Here is an 11,881-nt window from a genome sequence, read left to right as displayed (position 1 = left end):
ATAGAGAAAGCCTTTTCTATTTAATAGCATAACTCTCGGCCTCTCGTTAAAAGAAATGGATCCAAAACCCATAAGACAATGTGCTCCTAACCATCACCCACTTCGGCCACACTGTTATCCTCCCCTTTCTCGTCCTCTGCCGCCCCCTTTTCTTCCACCCTCTCCTCATCGTCTATCTCGACCCTGTATAGCTGGTCAGCATCCGACCTTCCGATCATGATGGTGTGAACCTCTCCGATCAGACAATCCGGGTGCGTACATCTATACCAGAAGGTCTCCTTGAACGTCTCAAACGTTGCGTCGTCCGGGTACTTCCGTCGCATCCGCTGAAGCCACAGCATCTGGTCGAGCGCTGAGACAAAATAACCGGTCAGTAAATAATATTTAGCAACGGAATAAGTAGGGGCGGTGGGGGACAGCTGGCCGTGAGGTTGACTCACCAAAAGTCTCAGGCTGGGGACGCGGGACAGCTGGCCCTGAAATTAACTCACCAAAAGTCTCAGGCTGGGGAAGCGGCATGAACGTGTCATCACGTTGCACGAGAATCGAGTTCGTCTTGATGGCGCCGATTGGGTCGCCATTATTGTCCATGGCACGCACCCAGAGCTTCCAGCCCGGGCCGACGTCGCGAATCGCCAGGTCGGTCCAGACGGCGTATCCGCGGCCAGGGTGCTCGGAGTCGGCAGCGTAATAGTTCTGTTCTTCGTCGGTGTCGTAGCCATCGGGGATCGGTGCGGGCCTCACCCCGACCGACAGCGGCCGCGGGTGCGCTCGCACTTGGGAAGGACGACGACCATCGGGATCGCTGCCGGAATGCTCGGGGCCGGAGGAGGAAGGGGACGGATGCTGCTGTACCAGTTCGGCCGTGTCGCCGGTGCGAGGGTCGACGACGGTGACGACGTAGTAAGCAGCGTGGAGGGGGCCCAGGACGACCAGCGGCCGGTTGAACTTCTCGTTGCTCAGCACGTGGGTCGGCGGTTGGACGATGACCCTAAGTTCTCGTGGGTTCGCGGCGTGAAAGAACCCGATATCGTTCCCGTTCGTCCTGGGCATTGGCGCGTCAAAAGGCCAGAAATGAGGTGCCTGCACAGCACCAGGCGCATTAACAAGACTGGCGTTCCTATGAAAACCAGGTGGAACTCGAGGAGTAGGCGCAAGAATACGATCGTCGTTCAATGATGGAACCGCCAGTGACGGAGCCTCCGGGCCAGTGTGTAGTGACGAAACCTCTGGGTCAGTGTCCACTGACGAAGAGTCCGACGACGGAGAACGCACCAGTCCGGGAGACATTGCCACCTTAGGCCGCGTGTTGTTTCCTGTGCGTCGATGTGTAAGTTTGTCTTGATGAAGTCAAGTCCATGACCAGAAGAAGCAATGAGGAGGAACAACGGGGTTGGCAGGCCATTTCCTGTCGATCATATCCATCCATTAGTTCATCATGTAAATGGAATCAACTTTGCAAAGTCGAGAGCGATACAGACAGTCACCCGTTATACCAATGGATCCAATTCGGCGGCCGAGGGAGACAGATACTTAAGAGTATCTGCCACTTTCCACTAGGCAAATGCGATCCATCACCTCGAGCCCATTGTTTCCGCAAATGGCTTTTTTTTGTTACCCAACATTTCAGCGGCGTTGCTTTTCGGGCGTACACGTTGTAGGCAGGAATGGCTGTCTTTGTTTTCCGATATCCAGGTTAGCTGCTGTTTCAAAGGGGTCGGTCGTAACTGGCCTCAACCACTTACAGTACAATCCATCACCGGAAGTTGCAGTTTGCACGTTTGACCTCATGTCGTCAGCGTATTCCTATATTGAAGCAAGGAAAGCCCGAGGATATGCAACAAAATACACGTATATACATCGGACATGATATCTTTCAAGCAGGCGCATTTATTGATTAGTATAGAAGGAGCCTACGGAGCCAACCACCACAAAGCTATGGGCCATGGTCACAATCGTCGTCGCATTTCCTCTTGGCTAGGGTGGCTTTGTGTCCGCGAGTATCGCCTATCTTCGAACCTATAACATGCATCTCTCGTTGTGCTGGGCTGGCTGCTATTAGCTAATATCACACTTCGTGGCCGATGAATGGTGTTATCGCAACCATGGTCCTCAACTCCAGCTAACCCTCCCAAGTTCCAAAGTCGCTCTTTTGCCTTGTAAAATACACCATCCCGGGGAGTGTCCCGATGCGTAAACCCCCATATAATTGTTAAGAATCTCGCTTGTCAATAGCCATTACAGCTTCACCCCTCGGGAAGTGACCTCCCCACGCCCACCAATGTTCAGCGCTACTCGGCATTCGGGGCAATACCATTTCGTTGTACGGGCCGGGATAGCATTGAGTCCGACGCATTCTAGATGGAACCACTCTTGCTTGCAGTTCTGTGTACGCGGGCCTGTCAGTTTGTGACTATCATTATGCATGACTTTGCGACGCTTGTTGCTGCGAGTGCTGTGACGTGCTGGGGTTGCAGTCGGGCTTGGAGTAGTAGTATAGGAGGGTTCACTCGAAGTGCTTTCGGTGCGGCTCACATCTACGTTATCGCACTGTATCATAGTGCCAAAGCTGACCCTATTGCACAAGCAATACCTCGGCTCCTCCGGGTCGATGACATTACCATCTTCGTCCAACTCCACCTCCGCTTCCGCTTCAACTTGTTTGCTTGAAGTGGCTTTGTTCAGTCCACGAGGCCGCTTCTTCGGTGGCACTTTCCGGCTACCGACAGCGCTCTTGCCACCTGAAGCTGAAGTAACAACGCCTGGTGCGGGGCGCTTGGTCCGCTTACTCGGCTGACGAGGTTCCGGGGCACCGGAGTGTTACGAGCCGTACTTGCTCGTCGCGGTCGTTCTACCGTAAGAGTAGCAGGCGGCTCTTGACTGCCCGCTTTTCCGCGGGACACCGGTCGACGGCTGGTCGCTGACTGCGGCTCAGGGACAGGCGTGGTAACCGGAGTGTTACCACGAGACGAAGGCTGCTTCGGCGTCGCATTGGTTGCGAGAGGCTGTAGGCTCTTATGATCATTTCTCGTCTCCCGCTTGCCTAGATCCCGAGTCGGTGGTAGGATGGGAGTAGTTGATGTTTTGGCGGGCGGCGGAACAGGCGTCCCCGCCGGTGGTTTGGTGGGAACCGTAGTGGTTGTAGTGCTAGCATTGTTGTTGTTGTTGTTGTTGTTGTTGTTGATGTTCGTTGGCGCAGGGACAGGTGTCGCCGCACGCATGGGCATAGCCACAGGGGCCGGACTGGTCCCTGTAGTCGGCGAGATGGCGGGTTTGACAGCCGAAGCAGTCGAGTTCGGTGACGGTTGTACTGACGGTTGTACTGGAAGGGGCACAGGCGTTGTAGACACGACTGGGGTAGACTGTACAACCTGCGGCGGCGGCACGGGAGTCTCGACTGGAGGCGGCAGCGACGTGGGCCTGGGAATCTGAGGCGGCGGCACTGGAGTTTCAGTCTTGGTGCGTTTCACTTGAGGCTTGATAGACTGCTGAACGCCATCGCCGTTCTCGATAGTCTCGGCTTTGACCTTTGTGGGAACTTCGGACTCAAAGTCTCGCTTCCGCTTTTTCTCTCTTGGTTTCTTGGGTGCTTTGCCTTGTGACTGCGAGGATGATTGAGATGGACCAGCTTCCGGAACCTTTTCTTGCACGCTTCCAGCAACCGATGGGCTAGCTTCTTGGTTCAGGAGCGCGCGTGCAGTTTCAATCATCTTCCTCGTGGACTCTTCGGCATCGTCACCGGCCAACTTGGACATTGCTTCCCTCTTGAGTTTCTTCGCTTCATTGAGCTTCATACCACGATTGCTTAGTTGAACCTCTTCAGCACCCAAAGCCTCTGCGCTGATAGCACCTTCAGGAGGGTGCTGAACACCCGAGTCAGCATCTACAACAGTGGCGGGCAGCGAAGGCTCAAATGGCCTGCCCTCATCCTTGGCCTTCCTCTCAGCAGCTCTGTATGCTTCGATGCCGCGACCCAGGTTCTTGAGCTCCCGTGCGATCATAGTGTCGCTCGGACTCCAGACGGCGTTCTTCTTCATGCGTTTCCTGAGCCTAGCAAGTTCGTACGCAGTGAGCTGAAGCCATGGGGCATCATGGGATCCCGGTACTGCGTTCTCCGGCGGGGGTTGCAGCTTTGCCAACGCTGTGCTCGTAGATAGCATTGGCATACCTGGTACAGCCTGCTGTCGGGGCTGGCGAGGTGCTTTAGGGACCTTATCCTTTGGCACTTTGGGGGCCTTTACCAGCTTAATCCGAGGTGCAGGACTCGTTCTTGCGGGCGACACCGATATCTCCTCGTCAGAGCTTTCTTCGCTCAATGAGCTGTAGGCATTGAAGTCCACATCATATGGTGCTAGAACTTCGCCGGGGACCGTTATCCTAGGCGGCCCGCGCACCTTCTGCCCATCTTTGTCTAACCGGAGCGTGACCTTGGGTGTCCGGCTCATCTGAGGGGATCTTGTCTGCACAGGGCTCCTCTGTTCCTCGGTAGGGTAGTTTTCTCGCATCGTCTGGAGCTTGGCCAGGATGGTCTTCGCACGGTTGACATGGCGGTTAACATAGTCGGACATGCGACAAGCTTCTGCGTATGAGGATGTGCGTGAGCTGACAGCCCGGTTGAGGTTTTCAGATATCTCGGCGCGAAGCTGAGCAGGTAGGGGCCGCTGATCCGCAGGAAGCGTAGGGAGCTTGCTCCAGGTTGAGGTGAGCTTATTGACATTGATGGAGGAATCCGCATAGGTCTGATCGAGTTTCCCGATCAGAGTCAAGGAGCGACGAATGTCGGAAGGCAGATGGTCGACAAAATCGATGTAGTCGGACACGGTTGCCTGCGCATCAGGATCGGCGCGCATGTTGAAAGAGCCGAGCGCGTTATTGGTCGTAGATGCTTCGATAGGTTGAGCTGGCACTGCCGACTCCGGCTTCTCTGTCGGCGACATAGGTTCTTCATCGACAATGTCCATTTCGTCACTATTGCGCTCGGCGATAGCAGCGGGCGCAGGATCGGCCATGGAAGGACTGCTTGCCTCTACTGCAGATGCCATGTTGCGATGCAGCAGGAAAGCCAAGTTCTTGCGACAAACTTTATCAAGGATCAGCTATCATGGTTATGGGGAAATGAGTGCGGTCGAATGCGCGCGAAAAGACTTGAGTGAACAGTTGGTGATGGTGATGGTCCACGCAATCGGTGACAGCAGGTAGACAGTAGAAGTCGGCGTCGCAGTTCATCAACTAGGGGAAGCTGTAACGCGAAGCCCCCCGTCATTCAATCGCGTACCTCGTGCAGCTATCCTTACTAAGGTAATCCTAGCTCGGCACCTATCCGCCGGAAAAACTTCGGCGCTGGGCGCGCACTGAGCGAACTGAGCCAAGCTTCCCGGGGTGGGGGTCTACCTAAAGCTTCTGCTTCACTTATTGTAGAACAGAGTACTGGACAGAGTATTACGTATGTCCCAAGGCATGTAAGGTATGATTGTTTCCAAGGCCAGCTTCTAGCACTGTTGGCCTTGGCACTGACAGATCGAAATATATTCATCAAGTACCTGATTGGGGCACTCGTTTGAGCTCACTACCGCTTGGTGGGTAGATTTCTCCGTCACGCTTGATATTGAGGTCTACCATCGAAAAAGCACACTTCAGGCATTACAGGAAGTACATGACTCAGTTGCATGAAAGGAGTAGTACAGGAGAGGCCTACAAGCTGAAAGGCGTTGCATCCATTACTGCCTTTGGTGCTCTGATTGGATCTCCGATAATGTCAAATCTGCTATTACCCCAGATTATGTAGCTACCCTCCCACAGAGGCCCACCAGCTATATTAAGAGGTTGCTTGGAGGTGGAGCTGCTATATGTAATCGATGAGCTCACACCGTAGGGCTGAAAGGTGGGCTGCCCGAAGGATAGCATGGAATGTCTGATATCTGATAATGATGCAGGGAGTACTGGGCATTCATTCAATAGGCATTCGTAATTCTTCTCCTATCTTCAACCCGCTCGATCGACATTAAAAACAATTTTATCTACCTCTGAACTGGTATCAGTCAAAATGGTATAAAGAACCAACCATATGGGCTCCTAAGTAGGTACCTATCCTAGCACTAAGGCTGTCGTGAAGTCCATCAATCTACCAGAAGCCCTTCCCAGGAATTGCGAGACACCTTTCATCCGTGTGCAAGATGGAAAAAACTCGTCATACCAGGGGCGCGAATCATATACTCCGGACACATCATTTTCGCCCTTTCCCTTCTCCGCTAACTCCTTGGCCAAAGACCACGAGATAAAAAACGCACATCTTTCATGAGTATTTCTACTCGCTTCCAACAGCACCCAAGGCCAAGCCAGTAACAGCTGAAGCAACAACCCAGACCGAGGACCAAGCAAGGGCGCCAGGCACCTCAGCGCCTTCGACAGTGAGTGCGGTCTGTAGCGTAGTGTTGATGCCAGTCATTGCCATTAGCAGAACTGTCCTCTTCATCACCATTTTGGTTCTGTTGCTCCATCCCCATAGATTCCACCGGACTGTCTCTTTCAATGATGCCTCGGCGGGATCGAAGTTTTCGCTCTCAGGTACCTTGGGCTCTTCCTCAGCCTCGGCGGGAGTGAAGATGAACGAGGTGGCGGCGAATCCGAGCGGCAAGGTGACCGGTAGAAGGTTGAGATAGTAGACCTCGTGCGCAGCAGTAATGGATGGCAGGTTGTTCAAGTACACGACCATGAATTGAGGCAGGTAGGTCGCATACGCCGCAAACAAGCTGATGGTGAAGATGGCGCCCGATAGTAGGCTGGTCAGTACCGCAATGGGTTTATCGGTAAGCAGCTCGGCATTGTGAACTTTCGAGGGGTCGGCGTGCATAGGCGACAGCGAGCGCAAAAGCCGGAATGGAAGATAAGTTGAAAGCGTCTCGATGCCGAGCGCAAGGAGCAGCGCCTGGGCTGGCGTGTTGTAGAACGCCGACAGGAGATACAGCTATAGGGCTTGGGTCAGCCAGAAACGCTATTGCAAACTTGACCATTCAGATCTTACCGGAGGGCCATGAGACAGTAGAGTCAGGGATACCAGGTCGTTGCTATCGTAGTTGCCATACCAACCTAATGCCAGCTCGAAGCTGATTTGCGTGCTAGTTAGCGATGCTGAGCTCTCTAGGGGGGGTTATACGCGCGCGCGATTGTCGCAGACTTACATTCTCCAACCGGTTAGGAGCGCAACCTCGTTCCAAGAGTCCAGCACTCGCGCATGCTCTGCCAATACGCCTTTGGTCCAAGGGTAGACGAGCGAATAGCCCACCGAGGAGAAGGCGAGGCTCAGGATGACAACAAGAGGAAATTGAACAGGCTTGGGCAGCTTGGATTCACGGCGCTTCGTCATCTCGGTCGTCGGGGCCTTAGCTGGGCTGTCCATCTTGGTGGTGGTGACAACATTGGGCGAGGCAGGCGCCGGAGTGGTTTCTGGCTCTTCAGAGTGCTCCGCAGTTGCGGCGGCTATCTTATTCTGTGCTTGTCGTCGCGTGCGCATGGTGGTGGGCTTGGATTCCTTGCCAGGTGCGAACGGGATGCTTTTTTCCGATGGGGGAGAAGAAGGAAAGGATGGGCGCGGGAATCAATCAAGCGAGACTGACTGACTGGTGGGAAAGGGAAGAAGACGGGGAAGGGTAAATTCAGGTGATCGTCAGATTTGCAAAGGTGAGCATCGAGATGGAGATGCTGCGAAATTGTGGAGAGAAGAGCAGTGTTGTCGCTAGGTCGTTGGATGACGTCGGGCCAGAGGTAGCTTAGCTTGTTGGCGTTTTTTCTTCCAGTGAGACAAGTCCCTCGTTCGTCAGTCGCTCGGTCGCTACGCCAACTAGCGATTTGATTGACCCAACCACCGCTAAAAATCGTTTACGGTCAAATCCCATCAATATAAGGAAAAGGAAGTCTTCATCCTCAGGGGTGTCATCTGTGATCGACAACACTTACTACCATGAAAAGAAGGTCGTTTACTGATGTGCACTCGGTCCTGTAATCCTGAATGCCAGCTGCTTTCATATATACCTCGATGGTCCCCTCCTCGAATATCAGCTATTTATGCTCTGAGGTTGTCTGCTGTGAGGTCTGGCAATTTTCTCCATTTACAGAGTACCTGGTGTCTGGTATCCAAATCATCAGCCATGAGACTCGATGCAGCTATCTCCATTATCCATCATGCTCCCGGAATTCCATCCTTTCTACGGAGTATCTACTGACATATGACAGTATTGGAGTGCCGAAGGCCAAGCCATGAAGAGCTAAGCGGCAGCCTTAGGTGGCGCCAATGAGCAAGTATGATGGCTCATTCAAACGACACTACATCAACACTCTACGCAAGCCGTGATACACTCAACATAACATAATTAGAGCCCTAAAGGTTCACCTGGATGTATGCCCATGAGTCAACCTGTTTCCTATAATAAGCTGGTGAATTGCGACAACAACTTGCATAAAGTCTCCTATCCTCTCCCGGTGGAACAAAACACCAGAACATGGCACCCATCTTCAACCTACATCGCAGATCTCATGGCCTCCCATGCTTATAGATATCAGACCATCCCGAGTTCGTAAGTACCCAGTTCCTTATTCCAGCCTTACCTTAACTGCATCTCTTCCATGTTTTGTATCTTCAACTCCTGGAGGGTTTTCACGCTTATATTTCACGTGGTTCATGTAAGTCGAGTGTTTTCATTTTGACTTTATTGGTTCATACAGAGAACAATCGAGTTTGTCTTGGTTCTCATATTAGACATTCTACTCTTTGCCTCGAGACCCTCCAAGGATCTATTTAGGTCGAATATGTTATTCGGTGTTCACTCGACGCACCTCCCGATCCTCACTTTAACCTCGTGGAGTGTACCGCCAAGGGCCCTCCACTCTTCGGTGCTGAGGTTCGGTGGCGAGAGCGAACCACCACTTTTACAACATGTGGTGAATATACGTTTAAGTGGTACACAAAGGAAACAACAAATGCCATAATGGTGTCATGTCATCCCCATGGGAGTCAGCGTACTGCGCTGGTTTCTCCAGGGTGCCGCATCTGCAGGCTTTCCTTCTCTTATTCCCTCCATACGCCCGAAGACGCCCTCATCGTCTTCTTCACTGTTGCGAGCCCTGGAGCGACGATCGTCTTCGTCGTCCATGCTGCCGCCATCGCTGTCTTCCATCTTCACATCCTCGTCGTGACGAGTGAAGCGAGACTCGCCCCGCGTGAAGCTCTCGGGCATCTGTCGGGCCGAATAGCTGTTCGCAAATGGGGAGAAGCTATCCATGAAGCTTGTGCTCGTGGCCGCTTGGTCGAGGTATTGGGCCGGCAACGGTGGCACGGGGGGCGCATCGTTGGGCAGCCTGCTATCCCGACCTCCATTGCTGTTGAAGCTGCAACTAAGCAGCTCCACGGCTGCGGCAAGGTCGCGATCTTCTTGGCCAGTGTTGTTCATACCCGAAGATGGGGGGCGACGGTCCGTGCTACCCTGACGGTTATGCCCGAGCCCGGATCCACTAGGGATACTTCCGGAAAGGAACCCATTCGACGTGGTCGATTGGTAGGACCGCGCATACCCACTGCTGCTGCTGTACCTCTTGGACATGCTTCGAAAAGGGTCGGCTTGGGGCGGGGGTGTGGTGTCGGCTGAACTGTGGCCGTCGTGTTGGTCAGAATAACCAGAGGCGGTGGGGGATGCCGACCCGGCATCGCTGGCAAAGTCTCTAGCCGAGTCGGGTGGCGTGGTCGCGTCCATGTCGTTGCCCATGACGGTATTCATCTGCACCAACACTGAGGCGGCCTCGAGAAGCTGAACTTGCTGGTGTTTGGAAATGAGAAGCTTGGATGTGTATGACCATTCGGAGTGTGCTCCCACCTAGCCAGGGAAATCGTCAACACAATTATCCAACAATCATAGGCCGGGGCTCGGGGAGGGAGGGCATATCCGGTAGCGGGTCCTTGACCTCAGCTTTCTGACACGACTCTAGCCGGCAACCGTGACAGGGGACTGCGGGGAGGAGAATACGGGCAAGAAAATGGGCACGAACAAATGCTTGGTCAGGCAACTGCTATGCTTGTATCCCTTGCCGCACTTTTCGCAGCGGAGGTCAGGGCGGTTGCTCTTCTTGCCATCTTTGGACAGTGGCTGGCCGTCACTAGCACGCCGAACCTTGGCCGTCTGCAATCCGTTTTCTCCGACGTCCTCGCCTGACATGTCGTTGGAGTCATCGTCGATGGCACTCTCTTGACTCTCGGGCTTTCCAGATATCATGAACTTGTGGGACGGGAGGCTGCCCGGCGGAGAAGGAAGGCTGCTGGGCATGGTCGACCGGACGACGGCGGGCTTCGAGAGGGTGCCCCGCCGGGCGGTGGAAGTGATGGGCAGAGCAGTCATCATGTCACCAGCCTCGCTGAGAGCAGCTGCTACTGCCGCCACGTTGGCTCCTGGGTTGGTCATGCTCTTGCGGCGTGTCACACGATGGGCATTGAAAGCCCCGGAGAGCGACGAGTGGGCGTGGGTGTGGGAGTTGTTGCGGGAGTGGGAGGGTAATCGAGTGTTGGCTAGGGGGTTTGTAGAGCTCGATGTCAGCGACTGACGGTGCTGGTTCAATGGCCTCGTTACTGTTGTCGACATATCCTGTTGTGGCACACAAGGTGATCAGCATGGGGTGTCCTGTCCCGGGACTCCAGCTCCCCCAGGAATAAGTGGGATGATATACCTTAGAGGAGGCCATTGCCGCGTGATAGGAGTAGTTATAACTTCAGTTCAACGAGAGAAGAAGCATAGATTCGAGACTTATGCGGTCGTTGAAGCGTACGTGCAAGTGAGCAAAAGCAAAGCAAAGAAGCAAGGTGAGCAAGCAAGAAGATCAAAGTTGTGGTGAGATTCAAGGGCGAGGGTTGGGTGGATGCATTGGTTGGAGAGGGTGGTAGCAGCAAGTGGTCTAGTGCGAGTGTGGTTTGGGTGATTGGATGTAGGTATTGTGTGCGTGTGTGGGTGGGAATGAAGGCAGACCAGTAAGTCGAAGCCAAGAAGAGGTGGAATAAAGCCCAGGTCTAATTTGTGCCTTTGCTGGATAGAAATAATTGTAGCAATAATAATAATTTCTTTTTTTTTGTCGGGAGAGGGAGAGAGGGAGACAAAGGTCAGACTCGAGTGGTAGGTTAGTGGTGGTGGTGGTCGACGGGCATGGACAGTCCAGGACCGGACTACGCTTGGTAATAATGGTATGCCTTGGAAGCGTGGAATGGGAATGAGAGGGAGGGAGGTACTGAATGTGTACAAAGCGGCAGCTGCCATGCACCGGGCTTGTTCGCGCCTCTCAGCGTAGCGATAGTGCCCGTCTGTCCTTCCAACACACGTATCAACGGATGGAGGATGTACATACATGCTGGTACATTACCTGGATTACTTATTATTATTACCCCAAAGCCCAATGCTGGCCCAGGCAGAGGGGAGAAGGGGGGGGGGGGAGGGGGTGTCGTGGGAAGGAGAGAGAGGGGGGGAATACCCACCCGACAGACGGGACGTATCAGTCCCAGTCCATTCACTGATCGATACGCAACAAGCGCCGCCGTTGTCTGCTGGGCTTCTATTTGGCCGGGTACATTGGAGTAATCAACTGAGTGAGAGAGAGAGCCCGTGTCCAGCCTGAGCTAACTACTACCTGGACTAGGCAAGTAGGTTGTAAGTACATACCCCCCAGCACACACTGACTGTAGGCATGGCATGATACTGTAGGCGTGGTAGGTGGTCAAGGAAGGGGGAGGGAGGAGGAGGACGTAGGTTAGGTAGGTAGGTTACCGAACACCTGCCTGAGCATACGACGACGCAGCCAGCAGCAGCAACGTGCAGAAGCACAGTGTATGGAGCTGACCTAGCCACTTCTATTT

At 53.8% G+C, this 11,881-nt stretch overlaps 4 protein-coding genes across 4 annotated transcripts; all 4 read right to left on the bottom strand.

The window, feature by feature from the left end:
* Positions 1-86: 86 nt before the first annotated feature.
* On the bottom strand, positions 87-1,290 carry PG994_012320 (uncharacterized protein; the record flags this gene model as incomplete). Its single annotated transcript, XM_066863729.1, has 2 exons — positions 87-352; positions 492-1,290. The coding sequence occupies 2 exons, from the start codon at positions 1,288-1,290 to the stop codon at positions 87-89; spliced, it is 1,065 nt and encodes a 354-aa protein (XP_066712839.1).
* Positions 1,291-2,681: 1,391 nt separating this feature from the next.
* PG994_012319 (uncharacterized protein) lies at positions 2,682-5,042 on the bottom strand (the record flags this gene model as incomplete). The annotated part of the gene is made up of 1 exon (XM_066863728.1): positions 2,682-5,042. One exon carries the CDS (start codon positions 5,040-5,042, stop codon positions 2,682-2,684), a length of 2,361 nt encoding a protein of 786 aa, XP_066712838.1.
* Positions 5,043-6,304: 1,262 nt separating this feature from the next.
* PG994_012318 (uncharacterized protein) lies at positions 6,305-7,510 on the bottom strand (the record flags this gene model as incomplete). Its single annotated transcript, XM_066863727.1, has 3 exons — positions 6,305-6,964; positions 7,022-7,103; positions 7,179-7,510. The coding sequence occupies 3 exons, from the start codon at positions 7,508-7,510 to the stop codon at positions 6,305-6,307; spliced, it is 1,074 nt and encodes a 357-aa protein (XP_066712837.1).
* A 1,477-nt stretch (positions 7,511-8,987) lies between these two features.
* On the bottom strand, positions 8,988-10,722 carry PG994_012317 (uncharacterized protein; the record flags this gene model as incomplete). Its single annotated transcript, XM_066863726.1, has 3 exons — positions 8,988-9,863; positions 9,984-10,625; positions 10,708-10,722. The coding sequence occupies 3 exons, from the start codon at positions 10,720-10,722 to the stop codon at positions 8,988-8,990; spliced, it is 1,533 nt and encodes a 510-aa protein (XP_066712836.1).
* Positions 10,723-11,881: the final 1,159 nt, after the last annotated feature.

The sequence above is a fragment of the Apiospora phragmitis genome, assembly GCF_038363925.1.
Source record: "Apiospora phragmitis strain CBS 135458 chromosome Unknown utg000010l:1.0-9815664.0:1.0-9183399.0, whole genome shotgun sequence".
Taxonomy (NCBI): domain Eukaryota; kingdom Fungi; phylum Ascomycota; class Sordariomycetes; order Amphisphaeriales; family Apiosporaceae; genus Apiospora; species Apiospora phragmitis.
Note: the sequence above shows the minus strand (reverse complement) of the source record. Positions and strands in the feature narration are given on the sequence as shown.